General features: G+C 33.5%; 1 protein-coding gene across 1 annotated transcript in view; it reads right to left on the reverse strand.

Annotated features, from left to right (window-relative positions):
• Positions 1 to 9282: 9282 nt before the first annotated feature.
• Positions 9283 to 25036, reverse strand: part of LOC132734304 (mitogen-activated protein kinase kinase kinase 1-like) — a 28307-nt gene continuing 12553 nt past the window's right edge. The window contains exons 6-20 of the mRNA XM_060721017.1: positions 24274 to 24465; positions 23781 to 23897; positions 23108 to 23253; positions 20805 to 20923; positions 19867 to 19954; positions 18765 to 18909; positions 18022 to 18258; positions 17149 to 17270; positions 16434 to 16525; positions 14477 to 16237; positions 14021 to 14181; positions 13662 to 13814; positions 13015 to 13177; positions 12030 to 12169; positions 9283 to 9646 (exon numbers count right to left, since the gene is read on the reverse strand). Of these exons, the coding sequence (XP_060577000.1) occupies positions 9488 to 9646; positions 12030 to 12169; positions 13015 to 13177; positions 13662 to 13814; positions 14021 to 14181; positions 14477 to 16237; positions 16434 to 16525; positions 17149 to 17270; positions 18022 to 18258; positions 18765 to 18909; positions 19867 to 19954; positions 20805 to 20923; positions 23108 to 23253; positions 23781 to 23897; positions 24274 to 24465 (3795 nt within the window). The 3' untranslated portion in view covers positions 9283 to 9487. The remainder of the gene's footprint in view (positions 9647 to 12029; positions 12170 to 13014; positions 13178 to 13661; positions 13815 to 14020; positions 14182 to 14476; positions 16238 to 16433; positions 16526 to 17148; positions 17271 to 18021; positions 18259 to 18764; positions 18910 to 19866; positions 19955 to 20804; positions 20924 to 23107; positions 23254 to 23780; positions 23898 to 24273; positions 24466 to 25036) is intronic.

Consider the following 25036-nt stretch of genomic DNA (forward strand, 5'->3'; position numbering starts at 1 on the left):
CGTTTTTTGTTTTGCTGTTTTCTCAGACCCGATTTCCGGGCAATCTTAGGAAATTTTTTTAAGGGGAATTAAAACGGGGAAAGTATCAAAAAATTTTTGAACAGTATTTTAATTTAAAGGGTCAAAAAAAAAAATACCAGGCAGCTGCCTCGGTGTTTTTAAAATAGTTTTACGGGAAATTTTAAACTTTATTATTTTATAACAATTGTATGACAAGAAATAAACAGTGTTAATATAGTTAAATATGTAATGATATTAACTTCAGTCAATAAGCAAAAGTTAAATTATTGTTAATATTTTGTTAATGTCTGTACTACTTTCTGTTATTTTACAAAATTCCACATCTGCATATACCAACAGTACACAACCTAGGCAGACTGCACATACTGGGCAGATGCAAAATACATTTGTACTAAAATCTGAGTAACCAACATCATACAATACTGGTGTACAGACAGACTAGTCACTATACTGTTGGAATATGCAATCTGTTATCAATGATAAGTATTAAAAGTTGTAATAACATGAACAAGCATCCTAATAAGAGAAGCAACAATAAAAAGTTGTATTATTAAGTTTCAATAGAAAATGTGATTCAATTTTACAAATTATTTTGCTTTCACAATTATTCTCAAGTATTGCTGCATGTAACTTTGTCATTCATCCCCAAAACATAATATTTCATAACCAAGAAGAAAATTTTTGTCTTTTCAATATTCATATGCAATATTCATTGGTGGTCTGATGCAGAGTGTAAGTTCACTCTCCGTTCCCCTTGAATGTATGTAATTGTGATTTCAAACTGTCCATAGTCATTTCAAAGAAATTTAACATCATATAACTACATCTTTAGAGCCAAATAGCATGGTCATCATGCTGCCATGAGTAAAATAGCATGGCTGCCAAAAGTCAAATAGCATGGTCATTATCTTGTCATGAGAGTTAAATAGCAAGGTCATCATGCTGCCATGGCAGCCAAGAGTCAAATAACATGGCCATCATGCTGCCATGGCTGCAAAGAGTTAAAAAGCATGGTCATCATGCTGCCATGGCTGCCAAAAAGAGTCAAATAGCATGGTCATCATGCAGCCATGGCTGCCAAGAGTCAAATAGCATTGTCATCATGCAGCCATGGCTGCCAAAAGAGTCAAATAGCACGGTCATCATGCTGCCATGGCTGCCAAAAGTCAAATAGCATGGTCATCATCTTGTCATAAGAGTTAAATAGCAAGGTCATCATGCTACCCTGGCTACCAAAAGAGTCAAATAGCACGGTCATCATGCTGCCATGGCTGCCAAAAGTCAAATAGCATGGTCATTATCTTGTCATGAGAGTTAAATAGCAAGGTCATCATGCTACCCTAGCTCTACAGTGGCGGTACTGACATGATATTATAGCAGCTAGCACTATAAGCAAGTCTTTTTTTTAAGGACACACAGTGAAATTTTATATGACTAGATATATTTTCTCTTGACCAACAAATATACAAAATCTCATACAAAATATATAATATCAAAACTTACAACCTAACTAATATTTTATCTCCTACCGAAAACTGTCAGATATAATGACATGCTTGTGTTTCAAGAACCAGAAGTCCTCGAAATATAATATGATCACAACCTTAATTTCCTTTTTCAGAAATATCCCCCCTTCCTCCCCCCACACACACAAACATAAAAAACTTTTATTAAAATCCAAACAAAACGTTGAACCAAAATGTTGTTAGAAAATTAAGAATACATGTATATTGATGTTTTGGATAACATTTTGGATAAATGGCGATATTCACTATCAAACTTGCATGACATCAAAACATTCATATTGCAACCAAAATAAAGAGAACAATTAAAATTCATAAATTAAAATCATGTTAAACAGTGTATATATCTTTGGCATGAACTAAATACACAGAAAGTGGAATTCTTTAAAAAAAAAAAATTAACACCCCATTCCCCACTCCCCGCAGCTCCATCCCTTAAAAAATTAGCAATAAACAAAGATATCAATACCACATATTGATCTACACTCTATATTGCTTTCACAAAGCTAAAACAAAACTGCCTCATTATGAGGAAAAATAGCCTTTATGACCTTCCCTGAAACTTTACTCATGTTTACTGGTTCATAATAAGAACCAATACACCACATAACACAAACCTGTAAACTATAATATTATGCTCCACTGAAAAATTTCAGGAGGGGGTGGGGCTTCAACCGAAAATTGTAGGGAGCAAAAGAACAATAAACCACTAGTGGCCAGGCAAGCACGCCTAGTTCCTTAATTACAACACACAACATAGATATAATACAATTTTAAGTTAATTTTCCTTAGTATTTGTTTGAATTCTAAATAACATTTTGTCTATTAAATTTCTTACTTATGTATCTCTCAGTTAAGGAAGGTGCTTTTTTTATTTTTAGAAACTCATCAATTTTGTCTAAGAGTAAAAATTTTATTGGGGGAAAAAAAAAGAGCAAAATCTGCCATGTGTTTCAAAAATGTAAAGATTTTGAATAATTTATATCTACACACTGTTCATTTTGTATATTTTGTAATATTTTATATACCAGTATTTCATATTAGTCACTGCTTTATCCTTAGAATTATCTACTAATTAGCAAATTCAACATCACTGTATCATCATTATACATTAGGAAAATTACTATTAAAAAGGACAACATAAAAAAATAACAACAGTACACACAACACACTGACAAAACAACATTTATACATGGAGTAAAACATACACTATATGGCAATGTATGGCATACTGAAATAAAGAGAAAAATTAGCAGACACACTTTAAATGCAAGGACCTGAGTGGACAAAACTTTCATGGATTGATGAAAATCTAGTAAAGCCGAATTCTGGGGACAAAACTTTCATCTGACAGACACAGAAATATTTTTCTATTCCATTTGAACATTAGCAAAAAAACATGAAAAAGAAATCATTAAATCTTATCACCTTGAATTAATTAAATGAAGGTACTCAAACTCTTATATACATTGTGAGGTCTGAAAGTCTTTATCCCTCTTAAATTATAAGTTAACCTTTAACCTTCCTAATTTTGTGTAATGGATTTGCCCTGCTCTGAATTTGGAACAGTCCATTCATAAAATTTTAAGGGATTTCAATATAAAACTTTCAGCTTCTAACAGTACTAAGCCAGGTCAGACTGCACAGATACACAGGTTTGCCTGGTTCTATATTGTCAGCCTAGGCCAATCACTTTTAGTTCCAGCAGACTAAGGGTTTATTTATATAAGCCAAACATATAATTCTCAGTAACCTGAAATCCCACTTAAACCAATAATATTATCCAGTACTGATCTTTTCTGGCTAAACGAGTTTTTACTGTACACGTAATTGCCAAAAAAAAAATGCTTTAACAATTTGCTCCCTTCCATAGCTCATTCTACTTAATTATTCAATGTAATTAAAAAGTATTACAGAAACGAAAATCTCTTTGCTCCATTTTAGAGACATGATTTTAGTAATCAATGCCTGACAAATAACATAAAATAATGGAAATGAAATAAGTTGCTTAAGCTGTCTTAACTGGAAATATGATTTTCAATGAGGGTGCAAAACAATTAAAGACATTTTCACAATATTTATCTCAAACCAAAATTTATTGTAAACACCAACACATGCTACCCAGTGTTGCTTTGCTAAAACTCATTTCTTGGTACAATTATAAAGTTATTTAGAAAAATCTATTTTTAGCCTCAATGACTTTTACCTAACATCAAAAGGGAAAGGTCCATGTAATATTTAACTAATGATTACACAACGAATAGAAGCATTGTAAGACAAAGTTACCCAATAAAACAAATGAATGGATGGATCAAAGGTTAAACTGTGAACTACATGCATAAGCTCAATAGAAAAACTTTGAAGAGCATAAAATAAATCTTGAAAGGCACTAATAGGGATAAAATACTAAGCAGGTTAGAAGAACACTACCAAAAATATGTTCAATTGAACACTTTTTTTCCGTTAAAATAGTTACTAAATATCAAATTGAAAATAATAACATTAAAATAGGAAAACATACATATAAAAGTACAGGCGTTAGTCATAATTGCAATTTTAATTTTGAAACAATCTGTAAAACTAATTTGAAACAATCTGTGAAATATTATGCATAAAACATCTTTATTCTCAAAAGACGAATTTGATGTGACATCTAAATTGACATAGGACACAAACATTAATGTGACATCTAAATTAACTGTACAACAAAGAGTACAGGGTACATTACACATGAACATTTATAATGCACTGTTTATAACCATATAATCCACATATAACTAGTCCATAACCTGCTGAATTTGTGTAATACATTTACCTTGCTTTGTATTTGGATTAGTCAATTCAAAATGGCTCATTATGCCTCAGAAATGAATAAATTTTGTCTTTTTATGAAGGTCTAACAAGAGTTTTATAACGTTTAAATATGTTTTGAGCATGCTAATTTAACCTTAAGAAAAAACTGAAAATTTTCAATAGTAAATGTAAAAAACTAGTATTTTACTTCCAAAAAGATATTTTAAATTTCTTTAAGGGCTATATCAAATTGCAAAAGGCAAAAAAAAAATGTTTCAGGTAATAGGCTGATGAGTAACTCTTTAAAACTATAAACATAAACAATAAGGAGTCTTTGAAAAATACATATAAAAGTATTTGTGGGGCATATTGGGCCTTTAAGGAATCTAAATTTCAAAGCACAAAAATAGCACTTCCAGCAATATAGAGCCTGGTCAGACTGCATGGATATACAGGCTGGCCTGGCTCTATACTGGTGACAAGGTTTATGATATTCATTTCCTGCAGGTAAAGGACTAATACCCACAAAGCAGTTCTTTCTTTGGCATAAAGTCTCACTGCTATGTTATGAAAGAAGAGGTAGTTATCATATTTTTGGTCACTGTAGAAAAAAAAATTGAAACACATGTAACAATAGATTGGCCGATATTTCAGAAATACAATAATATTCTCTAAAAATTTTGTGAAGCTAAATTTGAGTGACAGACCTGCCCTAATTTTACATTGAATGAGAAACAACATACTCATTATCAAAAAAAGAGTGTTCTAAGTAAAAACTGGTGCCTACAGGGGTTATAAAACTTTCTCAAATCTCATGATTTCATTGGTCAGTGTACATTCTGAGCTGGTCTCTGACCAATCAAATACTGGAGTTCCCCAATTTGAGCTCAGATGTTTCTGGATAACCTGGCACCCGTAGTTTTATCAATACATGTATTAAGCTTTTTTCGATTAGAAAACCTTCACTGATAATAAATTAATGAAATATTTTTTATCAAATGTAAAACAGTTGTCACAAATATTAAACAATATGATTGGTAAAGACTGAAATTTTGTGAAAAGATATAAAAAAGTTATGGCTGAAACTAGCCAATCTATATGGTACATGGAATAATTTCTTACATAGATAATAGTTTATCATTATAAAGATGGAATGTACATATATTTAGGATATGTTAATACTTTTAACACTGTATACACCATACAGCAAACATTTATATACAATAATATATACATATGTACAAAATAATTCATAAAAACTTTCAATTAATCATTTTAAGCCGTAGAGTTCATATAAATAAACACTTAAATGTACCTGAAGAAATAAGTCGGCACAAAAACATACCTAAATATATAGGTAAACACAAAATATACCTAAAAATACAGGTAAACACAAAACGTACCTAAATATATAGGTAAGCCCTAACACATAACTAAATAAATGTGTCTCATTTTATCTTAAAGCCACAAATAGCACAAAAACTAGACCTATCACTGAAGGTGATTAATACCCCAACCAGCAACTTTTTGAAAAATAAGTAGTCTGAAGAAAAATTTCAACACAAACTATCAACTGTGTACAAAGAAATATTTCAATTAATTGTAATCCCAACTGGGGTCTCCAAATAAGCTTGCTTTTCACAAAGTTTGATTACAATATCTCATTCCTAACTCTAGTTATTGTCCGGAAACCATTTTTCTATTTTTAGGAATGGTGACCTTGACCTTAACCCCAGGGGTCCAAATGCAATACCAACCCAGGTCTTCATATAAGCTTGCTATACACCAAGTTTGATAACAATATCTCATTCCTAACTCAAGTTATTGTCCGGAAACCATTTTTCTATTTTTAGTAACGGTGACCTTGACCCCAGGGGGTCCAAAAACAATACCAACCCAGGTCTTCATATAAGCTTGCTATACACCAAGTTTGATTACAATATCTCATTCCTAACTCAAGTTATTGTCCGGAAACCATTTTTCTATTTTTAGTAACGGTGACCTTGACCCCAGGGGGTCCAAATGCAATACCAACCCAGGTCTTCATATAAGCTTGCTATACACCAAGTTTGAATAACAATATCTCATTTTCTAACTCTAGTTCTTGTCTGGAAACCATTATTCTATTTTTAGTAACGGTGACCTTGACCTTGACCCCAGGGGGGTCAAATACAATACCAACCCAGGTCTTCATATAAGCTTTGCTATACACCAAGTTTGATTACAATATCTCATCCTAACTCAAGTTATTGTCCGGAAACCATTTTTTTCTATTTTTAGTAACGGTGACCTTGACCCCAGGGGGCCTAAATGCAATACCAACCCAGGTCTTCATTTTAGCTTGCTATACGCAAAGTTTGATAACAATATCTCATTCCTAACTCTAGTTATTGTCCGGAAACCATTTTTTTCTATTTTTAGTAACGGTGACCTTGACTTGAGACCCCAGGGGGTCCAAATGCAATACCAAACAGGAGTTTCCACATAAGGTTGCTATATACCAAGTTTGATTACAATACCTCATTCCAAAACTCTAGTTATCGTCCGGAAACCATGATGTGGACCGACCGACGGACCGACCGACCGACAAGCTGACTCCTATATACCCCCCTAAACTTCGTTTGTGGGGGTATATACTCATTCCTAACTCAAGTTATTGTCCGGAAACCATTTTTCTATTTTTAGTAACGGTGACCTTGACCTTGACCCCAGGGGGCCTAAATGCAATACCAACCCAGGTCTTTATATAAGCTTGCTATACGCAAAGTTTGATAACAATATCTCATTCCTAACTCTAGTTATTGTCCGGAAACCATTTTTCTATTTTTAGTAACGGTGACCTTGACCTTGACCCCAGGGGGTCCAAATGCAATACTAACCGGAGTTTCTACATAAGGTTGCTATATACCAAGTTTGATTACAATACCTCATTCCAAACTCTAGTTATCGTCCGGAAACCATGATGTGGACCGACCGACGGACCGACCGACCAACAAGCTGACTCCTATATACCCCCCCTAAACTTCGTTTGTGGGGGTATTATAAAATATCTTATATAAATCATCATAAATTCAAAAGTCAGGGTTCCCACTATTATTTAGGAGTGAAATTCCAGGCTTTTTCCAGGTTTTTTCAAGGATTTTTTTTTAAATTCCAGGTTTTTCAATTTGAGAATTCCAGGTTTTTTCCAGACTTCCCACCAGCCCGTAAAGGGTGAAAACATAATATGTCCAGTTTTTCAAACGGGCAAATAAAAATATTGTTCATTTTACTTGCACAAATGACAAATCTTTATTGGCCTATAAGAGTTTTGTCATTTTAATGAAAACAGTATACTATATATATATACAAACATTGGCATAAAACTATTAAACATAGGTCAGTCATAACAAAACTTTAATTGTAAATGAGAAACGAGGCAATTGTATTAAATTTTCAGCAAAGTATTTACATATGTTTTTTAGCCAGCACCACAAGAAAACCAGCAAATTGCTTGTGTGACATAGCATGGATCCAGACAAGCTTGGCTATCCATGCAGTCAGATCAGGATCCATGAAGTTTGCTTTCAGATGTTAAAAATGTTACACACGCTTTAGGCAGACAGTATGGATCCTTATGTGACTGTGAAGATGTGAAGGACTCATCTGGATCCATGCTTTGTCACAAAACACACTTTGCTGGTTTTTCTCATGGGGTGGCTGCCATTATAATAAATTTACATCTAAGATGTCATTTTTGATGCCAGTCAGATCCAATGTATAAGGTGTAATTTGTTTTGTTGATTTTTTTTCCTATTTCTATTTCTGTCTTCGGCAACTTGCGCACTAGCGCAGACGACATATTTGCTGAATCAACTGGACGACTGTGCAGTAAATTTAAGTGCCTCCGGAAACACGGACGTTTTATTATTTTTTCGTTCGTTTTCATTGTTAATTTCTAGCGAGGTTTCAAAAAAGCCATTACGGCATTTGCCGTATAAAAAGCTGAATTTGATTGTAAAATGTTTCAAAATATACCAAGATAGCTTGTTTAAAACCATCCTCGGTGGAAGAAAACATCAATAATCCAAACTAGGAAATGGACGTTGCTTCGCCGCGGCAGCCATATTGTTCAATATCGATTACTTCCCTTAGTGGTACGGACTAAAAATCCCGGACTATTCCCGGACTTTTTACCGGACGGAGCAAATTCCCGGCGTTTTCACGACCGGGAGTCGCGATTTTGAAAATCACGGACTTTTCCCGTTTTCCCGGTAGCGTGGGAACCCTGAAAAGTACAATCATTTATATAACTTTGGCTGCCCTGTTTGTTAATACAAATAACTTTTGGCTTTCTAAAATGCAGAATGAAAAAAAAACAGGATTCCATTCCTATATTAAAGCAGCAGGTCTCCAGATGGTAATATGAAATAGAATTTCTATTTAACTGCAAATACTGGTTTAGTTACTTTTAATGTGAAAATCTGTTATAGCTGACCTATTAATTAAATTTTCTTTTTACAGAATTATCAGCAAAGGATCCTGGATTCTGCCTAGTAAGTATCTTGGATCCCAGAAGTTTCCCCAATAGTTACATTGTACTCTTCATAACCAAAATGAGAAAATTCCTAGAATATTCAAACAAGGTAAATTTCACAAAAGCCGACTGTCCTGTTTTCATAGAATATATATTGAAGCAATGGTAGAGTCTGTTGTCTTCGGGGAACCTGCTGCTTTAAATATGCACTTTTGTAAAAAACAAAACAAAAAAAATTCAAGTTTATATGCCATTTTTTCTTTTTTAAACAATCAAAAGGATTTCATTAATTTCTATATTATAAATGAATACTGTTTTTGCTAGTTAAGTAGAATAAGCCACTTCTATAACTGAACAAAACAGTTACAGTACAGTAAGGCAAACACATATGTATTATGTCAACATCATATTCCACAAAAAAATAAAACAATTTACACTCTATCTTGTTAACAAAATTTATGCATTAGTGACTAAGAACACACAACCTTGACACAAGTAGGTAAACATTTTAAACATATCACAGATATTTAAATCCACATCATTCATTTAAAAATGTTAATGAAAGTATCTTTTCTTTCTTACACAATTTTTGATATTTTCAACACATTGTCCCTGCATAAAATAAGTAATTTCATTACTTTTTCTGCATATATTGTGTAAAGAGTGGATGAAGAAGTAGTTCCTTTGCAGCCGGTCGCTGTTCTTTAACAGGTTCGAGGCAGCGTAGTAATAAATCTCGCAACGGTGGTGACAATTTCTCGGGAATGGGTGGGGTTGACTGAGCATTAGCTATCTATAACACAAAAATTTATACATTGTAGTAATAACAATTTATTTATTGATATTGGCCACCGGCTCATTAAAACAATATATATATTATGATATATATCTTGACTGGTACCAGTAGTAAGATACATGTACCAATGTAAATTCCTAAACCTTAAAAAAAAACTTTTATACTTAATATACAAATGAGATAAACAAACTGATTAATAAATTTTTTCTCTCTTGCATTTGTATTTTATTCTAAGTTTGTCAACATTTTCCTAAAATTTGGCAAGAAACTGAAAGCAAGAGGCACGCTGGTTTAAAACAGTAAAATACCTTGAAGATAAGAGCTAAATGTTTTGGATATCAGACTTTTTCCAAAGGGGCTTTGTCGTCCCATCTCTTAAACCAGCATCTACACTCCAACATCACATGCCACCCTATTCCTCCCCTTTTTTACCTATATTTTAAACAACTATTTTTATTTTATAAAGAGTTTTAAAAAAACAGGGGCAGTGTCCAAGATTAAAATACTGTCGAAAACTTTTCCAAAAATTCCTACCCCAACATGCTCATTGCAGGAAAGCACATACAAAATGGTTTAAGTCTTTCCCCATACCAGGGGTTTTTCCCGTCGGACTAACGAAAAAGTCGCCCTGAAAAACCCGCTTTTTAAAAAAATTTAAATTGTTTAACTTTTTAAATGGTTGGTTGGGAATTTCTAGGGCCCTTTCTAGTTGAGAAAGACCTAAATGCATTTCTATGTATATTTTTACACTTGTGGAAACCCGAGTGAAAAACCAACCTACTGTTTACTAGCAGGATAGTTTCCTACACACACAAAAAATCTTAAGTCCCTGGCAATTCAAACCCAGAGCAATGAGGGTTGACTCAAAGTACACAGCTCTTACCACTTAGCAACACAGACCTTTAAGTATTTATTATAAAATGAATAACATAATGGCTATCATGCTTTGAAAACATGAATTTAAAATCGTGAGAATAGTATGCATATAAATAATCACTTATATAAGTAAAATTGACATATATTCTACGAAAATGTGTTTCTGCCATCACTGGTTAAAGGGTTTGAGACAGAAGAGATTTGTTCAATATTGGTAAACAGGTATATCAGCTGCTATGACTCAACGAGATCAATAATTACAACATGAAGATATCACTTATATAACATTTGATAATATATAATGTCAGTGACTAAATGGTTAAATAACCATATAAACTCAATTCATACACAATTTATCTAACTTGTAAAATAGTTTAAATGAAAATTTCTTTCTTTTTTGGTAGTGTTCAATGTCACAAAGGCAAACAGACAATGTAAAATGTCATATGGTAACTTTCCAGCTTAACTGGTGCAGGAAGACCAGTATCAACTAATGCACATAGAGAAAATCATTGCATATCCATCCCTTACAATAAATGTGACATTTTAGAATCAAATAATAGATCCCTTCAAGGATTTGTTTTCAGCTTAGATCTTCAAACAAATTATTTCTACTTTAATGAATCATTTTCATGTCAACTTCTTAAAAATTAAGCTAAACAATGCTTCTGTCATTCATATGACAACCTTAGAAGAGCTAGAGGATAAAATCAAAGAGTTAAAAAAAAGGAAGACACTTTCACTAATCTGACCCCCCCCCTCCCTAAAACCCCCCCCGTTTAACCCAAAAATTAATTGAGCCAAGTTAAAAACTTTTCTTATAACAAACCCCTGGGCCATGAAAGCAATGGCCCTAATATTGTCCCTAAATTTCCCCGCCCCCTTATCTAATGCTAGCTACTGCAGCACCAAAATCTCCGATCCTTAACCTCGACCCTACTGTCAATGATGATTCGACCTTTTTAAATACAAAATGACACTTTTTAAATACTTCCACTGCCCCAAAAATTTAGGAATGCAACCAATAAAAAAAGCCATTCAATGATTTATATCTTATTTAAAACTTTACAACTCCTTTTTGTATCATGGGGATTTTTTAGCATTGGGGGCATGACCTGACCCCCGAGCATTTTGGAATTTTACATTTAGAATAAAATTGGGGAAAAAAATTACACATTGTAAACTCAAATTTTTCAAAGTTATCAAATATTAAATCTTTACTATTTCATTTAAACACAATTTAAAACTGGGAAGAATATTAAAATTTCTTTAACCCCCGTACAAAAATTAACAAAATGACAATAATTTTACTTATTTACTTTTTTTGTTCCTTGAATTGGGAAAAAACATACTTTTGGCATTAGAAACATGAATCAATATCGGTCATCAAAAACTGTTAAGAAAAACCCTGGTAAATGATGGTAACTATGTATAAACATACAAACCAACTATAGAAGCTGATTTAACTGGGGAAAATAATCATGTAAAACAAATGTAAAACAACTGTTATACCTTTGAGATCCCTATGTAAAGTATGATTTTCATGTAAGTAAGCCAAGCCCCTCAACAGCTGGAGAACGTAACTTGTTGTCACTTCCTCTGAAAACATCCCATACTGTCCCAGTAAAAATGACACCGACCCTCCTGTTAAAATACAAAATAAGTTAATCAACACAGACAATAGATGTTATCCATGTGGGCTTTTCCAAGCTTATCCCCTGGTACAAACAAACTTTTACTGTTATAGCTTCACGGTGCATGACCAGGGGGCCACAATAGATTAGTCAACCTGTTGTCATGTTTTCGAAGCTGTAACTGTAAACGTTGTTAGTGGGAAAAACCCAAAATATTCTTAATTCAGAATTTTGTCTATTAGTATGAAATATCTGTAACATTCACTCAATACTGTATGCTAATTACATGCTGAGAAATAAAAATATTTCAAAATTGGAGTGAATACAAATCAAAATTTCTGGCATGCATTTTTAATATTCTGTTACAGATGAACCTTGAAACTCATTCTTCAGTATATGAACAAGTTTATAAATTTTGTTGGGTTTATAGTATATCGAAACATCTCAGTTTAGGTCGTATGGCAACTTCCAAGCTCTACTGATGGAAGACCTCAGGTGCCCTTCCATGCTTCCGAGTAGAACCACCAACATTCTGTAAAATAGCTGGATAGCTTCCTTACATGAAAGAATCCAAAGTTCCTGTTGCAATTTGAACCCACAGCAGTGAGGGGCAAGTGGTTTCAAGTCAATGACCTTAACCACTCTGCCAAGGACAGTTATAAAAGTGCAGACTAAGATAGGATGGCATGGATACGAGCCCAGTGGTCTTTAGCAAAGTGTTTATTAGCTTGAAAGCTGCTGGTTGTGAGTTCAAATACTGCTCAGAGCATTGTATTTACTATTTTATTGTACCGCTATGTTACAAACTGAGAATGTTTTGGAAAAAAAAAACCCATGTAAAGCACTATTACTTACCTGGCATCCACTCGACAAACATGTTAAAGTGACAGCCCTGCCGTGTAGCACCTAGTATTCGGACAATGTGTGGATGATTCAGCTTGGCCATCATGTGGATTTCTTCTGTAATAGCTTCTATCACATTGTCCTGCTCGGTCTTTGAGTTACGACAAAAAGATATCTAAAACAATGTAAAAAATAACAACATATAAGAATTACCTCCAAGGACCAACTTCCACAACCTTCTGATTTACAAACTTAACATGTTGCGTTGTTTGTTGTCTTATATTATATATAAAAGCTTTTCACAAAGCAATTATTACCTCCACTGGCTGTCATTTTGAGGGTCATTCCCAGCATAATATATGCTTATAAAGCTAAAATCTCTTATAATTCGAACATCTATCATATTCATGAAAACTGATAAAAATATTTTACATTTTGGTGCGATTATAATATTTTCCTCCATATGTATAAAATTATTTGATAACTCACCAAAAACTGCTGCTAATATTGATTTCTTCATATTTTGTCAATATTGACAACCCAAAATGGCTGCCACTTTTTGCAAGGGAGGTATATATTGTAGAAATCGGGAACTATCCTATAACTTTAAATTTGAATTTCAGCCATCAATATATTGCATATGAATGAAGATACTATACCTGTTTTAGAGCCATTATTGTACCCGTTTTAATGTCTCTAGCCTGGTAGCACGTACTGAAAGCTCCAGTACCTAGCAACGATCCCTTCACCCAATGTACATTCTCATAATATAGCTGAGGCTGATTACCATTTGTATCTTCTTCATTGCATTTCTGAAAGATAATCACAAAATAAGAATATTCAATAATTTTTAACGTAAATTGTTTTCCACATCAAACATACGAAAATAGCAATGAAATCCCTATACGCTTCATGAAACTGGCTTCAACACAGGCAGAATAATTAATAAAGCATAATAATAAGCATAATAGTTAAAACAATAATGTATAGGTTAAAACAATAACGTATAGGTACATACATCAGGCTGTATACGTATAGTTATAACTTCCTCCTGATCCATCGGTGTCAAACCGGGCACTATAGGCTTCGGTGGATCCCTAGCTGATATCTCCATGGCCTTAGCCAGTGCTAGAGCCTCCTCTTTCTCCATTTCTTCTTTACAATGACAATCATCGTCATCTTAAATGAATGACATAAACCTTTGATTGTTAATGACTAATATTATCATCTTTGCCAAAAGTATAGGACGAGGCTAGACTGTATGTTGGTGCAGTTTTACTAGATTCTTTACTGTTGACTGCTGAATTTATAATTCTAACATCACAATCTCTGTCAATTAACAAAGTTAAGGGCAAGGCTGGTAACGGCACAAATTAAATGTAATAAGAAATGAAATACAGGTAAAAATATAGCATTGCTATCTTAATTTTAGTGGAAATATTTACTTTATGTACAATTGCATAACTTTGCATACCTTTATCCAAAGTGTGGCTTGGAGAATGTTTAGGAGTTGCCATGGCAACCTCAGTTTGAAATGTGACAGGTTTCTCTTTTCCGGTGCAAGGGGTAACAGCTGAGAAGTTAAGGGACTCGTCTGATCTGTAAGTGGCAGAAAGAGGTCTATCCGGAGTCAAAGGTTGAGGGGAGGTTGTACTTTGTCTTGTGTAAATTGTGTAAACCTGAGACTGTCCAAGTGAACCATTAGTTTCTTCACATTTTATTTTCTTACTATCCTTCATAGGTGAGCTTTTGTTTGATTCTTGTACTTTAGCTCCAGCCCTCATAATCTTTCCTTGGGACAGTGAATCAAGAGGTAGTGACTCGGAAACATTTGACATTGTTGACAGACGTTCAAGTTCGAGGACATGTGCACATGGAGATATAGATCTCTTTGACTTTGGCCGACTTTTTTCTTCTTTCAGATCTAATGGCAAGAAATTTGGAATTTTTGCCGATTTTGCTGCAGGAGTTTCAAACACTAACTTCTTTGTGAGATCAACAGAACAACTTCGATTTTTATGATCTTTCAAATCAAAAACATTGTCACAGGAATTCCACTTTTGTTTCAATAGAGTGTCCAAATCAGGCTCCTCAGAATCAATATCTGTTTCAAGATCATGTGATAGTAACCTTGAGGGAGGTGAAACTGCCAGTGCTATTGATCCTGAAGTATCGCTCACCGCAGAGTCAAGACCGAAAGACAAATTATCATCTATATCATCATCATCATCTACATGCATTGCTGTTATTTTCACATTCCTGTTCATTTTTCCAAATGAATTAATTCTTTGCCGACTTTCTTCAAGTTTTATAACCTCATCAAGATTTGTTTCTAAGACTGGTCCAATTCTTTGAGGAGTGCGCGATCGTGACCTTGACCTAGATTTCTTTTTCCTATTTCCACTTTTAAATGGGGACTTTGCTGATCTGCTACGTGGGCGACAGTCATCACTATTCAGATTGTCTAAACTCTTAGAAAGTTTCTGCATCTTCACTTCCTCTAAGTTTTCGTCATGTTCTTCAACAAGGTCAAAACTTGATGGACGACCTTCATCTTTCATGTGTTGTCTGCGATCTCTGATAGGAGTATTAGGCGGCACTATAAGAGGTAATTTACCAGCATTACTGTCAGCCTCACTCTGAGCATCTGATATAACTGTAACAGGGGATGTACATTTCGGGGTGGACAGTGGAGTCATGTTTGGAGTGTCCTCTGGAGAATCGTCAGGATTCAGTCTGTTTTGTATATGTAACTGTCTTCCTAAATGCTCAGACAGCTGAAAATCTGCCACTATCTTCTCTAGCTGTTTTTTTAGTGACTTTTTATGAGAAAAGTCAAGTTCATCAACTAACTTAGTCAACTCAGTCATGAGATTTTCTAAATGTGCAGCATATCTGGCTGCTAGTAAAAACACTCTTTTAGCAACTCGGCTTATTCTCGCATGAGGATTTGACACTGCCTTTATTGAAAACTGGGCGACTAAAAGTAACCTATCGTAATTCTCGGGCCGCTCTTCTTCATCGTCTTTGGACATCGCTCCAACAAGCTCGAGAGAGCTTTCCGAACTAGCTCCATCGGGTCTCTGTCGAGGTAGAAATTCTGTCGGAAAATCTATGACCAGTCTTTCAACAATATATAATCGCCCTAGTAACCACTGCCATGATATCTCGGAGGTTTCATAGTTCTCTGTCAAGCAGTCAACTAAGAAAGACATACCACCCAGACCAAACCGTCCTATAATATACATAGAAATATCTTACCATGATAACTCATGATTTAATCAAAGAAATTCTTACAGATATTTGACAATATTTTGAACGATAGTTAAGACAAAAAATTTGAATATTTAGGTCTATATAAACAAAATTTACTCTATGGTACTACAATAACGATGATAAACTTTATTCAAAGTGATAAAACTAATACATACCAGGATTTGCCAATTCTTTTCCAAGGGCCAGCTCTCCATGCTGACCTTTGGCCAACTCGATCATAGTTGATATTGACAATTCACCAGTCCTCCTGCAGATAAATAAATAATTTTGTACTTTATTTTGGCCAGGTTTCAGTAACAATGACATAGATAGGTAGGGTCCTTTTCAGTTTTACACCTGGTGGAAGAACTCAGGTGACTCTCTGTGCATCATGCCAGACACAAGTGGGCACCTGAGTAGAACTACCGACTATTTGTAAGCCAGCTGGTAAGCTTTCTTGCATGAAAGAATTCAAAAGTTCCTGACAGTGTTCAAACCAATACACATGAGTTTTTAAAAATCCATTAAATAGTATAACAAAGTAGTGAACTTTATATACATTAAATTCTTCATATTCCTATACTGAATGCACAATGTGTGTGTGTGTATTTTTGTGTGTTTTCTTTCATTATATAATGCTAAAGTAATAGAATTTCAAAATCAACTGTTGTTAGTCACAATTTTCTACCTGCTGGCTTCCAAAATGATTAGCCTTTGCTGTAAGTACAGAGTCAGCTAAGCCTGCACATTCCTGTAGTCTGAAAAGGCTCTATACTGTTGGTAGATATTTTTTTTTTTTATTTTGCCATTGAAATCACTAAAATTTAAATGGACAACCCATTATTAAAAACAAATTCAGCAAGTTAAGGATTAATGTATCATTTTTCTTACCTGTTGCCATCTGTACATTTGACAATAATTGAATCAACAACGGGTTTGAGCAAAATTTGTAGTTTGTTACGTTGTTGACAATCTCTGGATGGTATTACACTGAACACACTCCGTAACACTTTCTATAAACATTAAAAATATACATTATATTTACACTCATTTACTCTATTTAATCATTTGAGCCGTGTCACGACAAAACCAACGTAATGCGTTTGCGACCAGCATGGATCCAGACCAGCCTGCGCATCCGCGCAGTCTGATCAGGATCTATGCTGTTCGCTATCAGTTTCTCTACTTGTAATAGGGTTGGTAAGCAAACAGCATGGATCCTGATCAGACTGCGCGGATGCGCAGGCTGGTCTGGATCCATGCTGGTCGCAAACCCATTATGTTGGTTTTGTCATGACGCGGCTCATTTATTCTTGTTTGGATTTGGACTATAGTAATTGACCATTGTCATAATTATGGCAACTATGCTGTTTTCCATTATGAAAAAGTTCAGCAAACCAGGCAGCTAGTACTTCACCTACAGTGGGGAGTGGGTTTGAATGTCATACAAATATCAATGTGAGGAACCAAGCGGTAAACGAAAACTTGATGATTTACTTTTCGAAGTAAATAATTTTTATATTTATCATGTAAACTTAATAAAGGATAGTAATTACCCGTACATTTTCAAAATGCTGTTAACATAAAAAAGAAAATTTCTAATTTTCATTGCTACTTGTAAGTATTTTGTAAATACATTATCTGGTTTTCTATATCAAAAACCTGACATGAATATACATGTATGTCCTATGACAATAAAGGTTGATTTTAACACATCAATTAATTTTTCTCTGAACAGAGTGCTAAATTTGAGTGACAACTTACAAGGCATCCGACAAACACTCTGTAAACTGGGTCGTTACACATAAAACTGACCACGCTGTAACAGCATTTCAACAGCTTCATCAGCATCTCTTCATTTGCCAATGACATTCCCAATTTACTGTCGACAGCGACCTGCGCTAGCTCTCGGGACATTTCCTTCCCAAGATGCTTCAATCCTGTCTCCCTTATAGACCAGTTACGTGAAAACAGGCAAGACACAAGGTCCTCTCCCAGTATCTGAAAACATACATATTACATCATATCTATAAATAGTAACCTTAATCATGCTTAACTATGTCATTGGCTTGAAATGGCAACCCTAATTAACTGTTAGCTGAAATATTATATCTACTTATGTTATTTATATGTACTTTATATTAACTTTTTGACTAGCTTAAAACCATTCTGTCAAGGACAGGCATTTTATGATTAATAACATGTACGTATATAATTGTGCAAGTATTTTCAAGCCATACATAGTTTCAAAATCATACACGGCCCCCTTAAGATCTTACATGTACACTATATTTGGTTAAAAGAAGCCATTTAGAGGTTTTACTATTAACAAACTTCAGCTCGTAGAACACCAGCATATAACACAACAAAATTGTTGTAAATCAACACAGTATTTTAGGAGCGGATGATGATTGAACACCCGGCCTATACTAATATACTTGTAGCTGACTGACTTGCAAGCCATTCTTTTCAAATACATGTAAGAAAGAATTTGTCTCAAAACCAACCTCAATCCAAGGTGTTGCCATGTTGATATATTCCCCAGGAATAGGTTCCGCATACGGAAGGCGAGTCATCTCAATTTCATGTTGTGGGGACGGCACACGAGTGTTGGGAGGAGCCTCCGGAGGTTCTGTTGCATTTGTCTCATCTCTGAAAATATTGCTTTTACATTACATTTAAGTGTATATACAGGATATTTTAATACTGAATTTATTGAAAAAGTTGAATAAAATAATATTATGCCAGCCTTTGTCAAGCGTAATATTATTTTATTGAACGAGTTCAATAAATTGAGTCTTAAACTTCCAGTCATTTAATATTCTATTTATCACATACCAAAAAGTAAAAAAGAACCATTTTTCATTGACGTGCCTATAATATAACGCAAACATTTAGCGCATCTTGGCACTATGTTTATATAACGAAAATGATGTCACATCAAAATATATGGACGGCCGTACAATACCATTTTTACGGAGACGTAAAAGCGGCACAGTTATGTGATAAAAAATCTTTTATCAGGCTATCTAGGATTATTTAAGCGTTTCATATTTATGAAAACCTTCTTATGTACCTGATCGATACAATAATGTTTATGAATTTATGATAGTGTGGGGCATGTATAAAACCATAAATAAACCTACAAAATATTAGCAGCTAAATTGTTTTTGTCAAGAACATTTTCAGTCTGTTTTCATGTATACATCCATATTTGTTTCATAACAGATACACTTTTTGCTTAAACTTTCTTCTCTGATCATATGGATAAAGAAAACGTGATTATAAAGTTTTTGAAATGTTCAAATACAATACAAAGTTATTGGGGAAGCTGTGTCCAAAACAGGGTTTAAATGGAGATTTATCAAATAGCCTTCCAAATCACCTGTTTTTTATAAAATATTGTTGTTTTCCTTTATTTACAATATATGAAGAGTGTAAAGTTATGTTTACATTCCTTTCAACATATTTAATATTATTATGTTGATACAAAATGATTAAGAGCCATTTAACAATCTACATGTATAGAAAGCACCTGTGAAGAAATAAAGCCATATGTGCTTATTAACAGAATTGTGCTTTTTTTTTAAAACACGTAAATATATTTACCCTTTAACTTCCACAACAGAGTTTTTCCATCTTGTCCTGCAAAGGGGGCAAATCAGAGCTTCATTCTGCCGCTTGCATTCATCAAACCCTGAAATAAGCATATTGTTTTGCCATCACAACCACGATTTTACATAACAAACAAACTTGCCTTGCTTGGAACTACATGTATTTGTTGTAAAATGGGACTTCACTGATGTGGGGTTTTTTGTGTTTTTTTTTTTTACCTGACATGATACAAAATGTTCATTTGAAGATTTTAATTTTATACCATTTGATGTATTACCCATAACTTGTGTGCAAAAATCATTCTCATTTCCAGAAGAAGAATCTTTACTGTGCAAATGAAAAAAACAACAACATTGAAATGCTTTTTAACTAAAATTGGGCTAAGAATCCCACAAAATAGTGATTTTTTTTTATTGAATTCTGATTTTATTATACTTTTCATGTTTTTCTGTTTAAATTGCCCCAGTTGGTCTATGTAAGATTTTGAATTTTTTATGTTTTTGTGCTCCACAGAGATCTTTTTTAAATGAAGGGACTGATAATATTTTTTTGAGACTTGTGTACAATTTAATGTAGGTCTGGACTAATACATTGTGTGCAAAATTTCAGATCATTCCCTCTCTCCATTTTACAGAGTTATCATTTTTTGTGTGTGCAAAATACGCTTTTCACAACAACGAGGCTCAAAATTCATCCACAAAACCGATTTTCAATCTATAATTTTCTTTATTACCTTTTGCAGATATTTCCATTCTAAGAGTATCACTAAGTCTTCATCTATGAAAACATTTCAAATTTCATATTTAGGTTTCTTGACCTCAGTGGAGTTCCTTTAAAGGTGATCCTTAAAAGGAATTTTTGGGTTGTTATATTTTATTAGGTTTTATTTTGTACAGGTCACAAGACGACTTTCTGGCTTTGGTAATACTTACAGACTGTGATACAGTGATGATGAAGTTTGTTTTGGCAGCCATCACATTTTAGGAGACTTTCTCCCTCCAGCATTTCCAGCAAGCATATAGGACATGTATCATCTTCTTCCCTCACACTCCTGTAATACATGTATATAATTAGATTATACGTCCATTATAATTATGAACACGTAAATACAATGAGCAAATTTTAACATCAAATTTTCGAACATAGTTTTAACCCTTCAAATGCTAGTGGAAGCATGGGTAAGTGGTAAATATGTCAGACTAGTAATCTAAGATCGCTATCTGTGTTGGTTCAAACCCTGTCAGTGGCAAGCCATTGTTTTCTTGAGCAAGAAACTTTACACTCATTGCTCAGTACTGTTTGGTTTCAGGAACAGATACGAGAAGTGTGTCTATAAGCTTTAAGTATCCTACACAAACTAAAATAAATTTTGTATAAATCAAATGCTAGTGGGTACATGACTTTAATAACTTGCAAAAAGTCTGTGCAGCAAAACAAGACCCTATTTTTGTTAACATTTAAATTTTTATACCCAGGCCCTTAACTGCTTATGGATTGTTGCAAAATCAAAAAGAGGAAATGTCAATCTCATAAATAGAGTATGGCAAGGTTTAAAGTACTTCACACAATTCCGTAAAAGAAATCAATAAAAGACCATCTTATGTAATCTTTGACATTCAAGTTTTAACAAGTATTAGATTTCTTAGCAAAACAAAAACAACAAGAACTCCACATGGCAGAGTTTTATATGCCTAAAGTATGGGCTGTAGAATTATGTGAAGTGTTAAAAGTGAAAGAATCCAATTGAAAAATCAACCAAAAAGTTATTAATGGGACAAGAATTTGACACAAAAGTCATTGTGACCTAGACCTTTGACCTAATAATCCAAAATCAATAGGGGTCAATCATCTTACCATGGGCAATGTTTCTACTGAGAAAATTATGAAGCCATAAATAAGTACACACAAAAGATATATCTAATTTTTCTGTTAAGGTGAACTACATAAATTTTCAAAGTGCTGAGAAGTATGTATCTTGCCAAGATCATGTATCTATATTGATAGTAAGTGTGTAAATTATGAAACTGGATAGATAGACAGTTCAATTACTATATGCCCAGGGACATAATTATCCCTTAATATTCTTAAATAACTTTTAAGATTTTTGAAGATGTTCAATTATTATACATGTATATAATTGGTGTTGCAAAACTCCTATACCCAAAGGAAAAATATCATAAAAAAAGTTTCAACTTTATTTATGCAGTATCATTCTATGTCTTAACAGACGGTTGTCTAAGTGACCATTTTTGGCATTTCCCTAATATAAGTTTGACTGCAAACATTAAATTATTTTAAGTACAAGACACAATCAGACAATACAACAAATGTCATTTGAAATGGACATAAAACCAGGATTCTAGTTCTCAAGTAAAAGAAGAAAATATACATGTTATGATGCGTGTTAAAAAAAACAACAAAAAAACAACAAAAATCTTACAGTGTGTATTTCCAATATTTTTCATCCATAGCTTTCGATATTATTGCACCAAATATAAACTTCAAGAACTTCATAATGCAGTATGCTGTGACTACTGAGTTATTATACCATTCCCATGCAATATTTATAGTCAATATCTGTAATATCCATGATGACTCAAGCGCCAATCTTATTGACGTACATTTATCGAAGGTCTTATTTCTATTAACAACATTCTCAATGCAAAACATATCGCTTAAGATAAAAGAATTGCTTTGAAATTTGGTTTGAAAACCAGGACTGTTTATCCAACTAACCAGATCTGTACTTTCCATTTCAATATATTATACTTCATTTATCTTTTGCTAGATAAATTCAGCTAGATTTCGGTAAGTCCTTGATTAACTATTTCCAAACTAGTACAAAATTAAATTTTAACATCGGGCAGTAAGGTTTTCTTTTGGAAGCTGTGCTGTGTGCATTTGTTGTGGTTGGTTAGTGATTGGTAAGATTTTGCATGCAATATTTAAATTGTATTCAATGACCATGAGTGAAATGCCATTCTGCAGTTTCAACAATTGTGATCCAGAAGACACTTTTTAACCTTCAGTAAAATCTTAATAACATCTTATGTTAACGTGAGAAACATAGCCCCACTAAACTTTGGGATATTCAAGCTTATTATCATGTATAAGTTAATAAGACAGATAATTTACCAAGCAACATTTTCTGAAGTTGCGATCTTATAATCAGGGGAAGGAACTCTGGATAGAAAAGGAACTGTGACGTAATTTTGTAATAAGGAAGATTATTTACCCGGCATCACTTTCTGAAGGTGCGATTTTATCATCAGGGGAAGGAACTCTGGATGCATTAGGCGAAGGTTTAAAACTGCGGCGTAATTTTGTTGTCTCTATCTTCAGAGTTCGTTTATCATTATACGCCCGAAATAAACTCTCAACCTGCAAACAAAATAACAGACTAAATAAGTTTACAAAATATTTATAAATATATATTTGATGATGCAATTCTTATTTTTCAAAAACACATCCAACTTGTGGTTGTTTATCCCCCAAATATATCATCAGTGCAAATAAATCTTTGTTAATATTTATTTATTATCTATTTTTCCATGACAACCAACAGACCACCACTATAAAGATGTTGGTTGATAATTGTTTTATTCACTAACTATATCAATGTTAATGCCAAACAAAACCACCACAAAATAAAATCAATACACAAGATCTTGCTCCACTGAGCATTTAAAGGAGTGCTCCAACAAAGTAAGGTAATACGATAAGTAAATTTTGTATATATAAATAAAATTGAAAATAACTATGCTCTACAGTTGCAGACACTTCAGCTAACAGGTTTTCTTATGTATTAGCATCCATTTTCAGTTGATATGATGTGGCCCCATTGTAATAGGCAGGTAAATCATCACAACCAGCATTTTGACAATTAATAAAGATTTTTTTGGTCTCACCTCATAGTTTTTTAACTGTTTACTCCACAGACATGGGTCCACCTCACTCACTTGGAATACCCTCAACATCACAAACAATACATGTACACAGTGTGGTCCCTTACCACAACTACATGTCTGTAAAGAAACAAAAGGAACATGCGTTACATTATAAAGATCTTAACATCTGTCAAAAGCTCCCTTGCTGCTTTCCTAGCAGAAAAATTACTCCATATTCGGATACATATTGTAAGCAGTTTAAGTACAACAAAATATGAACAAATAGCATAACTGTTTATTAAGAAACAAAGTCAATGTTAAAAATTTTAGGATTTTTTTAGTAGGGTAGGTGAAACATTAAACATGATTATTAAGTCACCGTTTAAACGGTAGCATTTTTTGTAACCATAACATCCCTAATGAAAATATTAACAATATTTTGTGCATACAATAGAACTCCTGAATTTATTTTTTTAATATCATAAACTTATTATTTTTGATCAATATACTGCACCTGTTGACCAATTATCACTTTGAACTTGTGTTCCGGTGAGTCACCAACAATCAGGAATGAGTTTGGTCCCATCTGTTGTAATAAATACAATCTCGCCCTTCGGACTCTTTCCACACGTTTCTTTGTGTTCGGATCATTTGGATCTAAAACCTTGTCCGATGGTGTCCGTCTTACACCACTTGTGTTCTTAAACTGAAATACCACAACAGTAACATTATTAACTGTCAGGGCTTAGCTTGTATTATTTGTTTGGTTTTTCAGCCGTTAACATGTCACAAAATGGTCATTTTTTCATTTAGTTTGTGTTGTTTTTTTCCCTTTATTTTGGAAATTCCTCCTTAAAATTGGGCATTAAACATGCTTTATTGAAGTGAAAACAAGACATCCACATTAAAATTGATATACTAAGAACCAAGTTACATAACAAGAGCTGTCTGTAGGACAGCATGCTCGACTATTCTAAGTGCTTGATAGTAAAAGAGCCTTGATATTGTTAAATTTTTTAAGTTCACAAAAGGGCTAATTTTTTTTATAAATTCATGTTATAGGCCTTACAGAGAGTCTAATTATACAGAATTGGCTTGACTATTCGGAAGGTAATGTCACAAGGTTTTTTTTATTGAGTATAATAATACTAATTACCTATGAATACATAAATTTGACAGAAAAGGTACAAAGCCTTGTTATTAAGATGTTTTATCAGGTAAATCACTGCTTTATTATTATGAATGCATAAAATTGTCCCAAAAAAGGCACAAACCCT

The sequence above is a fragment of the Ruditapes philippinarum genome, unplaced genomic scaffold, assembly GCF_026571515.1.
Source record: "Ruditapes philippinarum isolate M1 unplaced genomic scaffold, ASM2657151v2 ctg51_1_1_1_1, whole genome shotgun sequence".
In the NCBI taxonomy this organism is placed as follows: domain Eukaryota; kingdom Metazoa; phylum Mollusca; class Bivalvia; order Venerida; family Veneridae; genus Ruditapes; species Ruditapes philippinarum.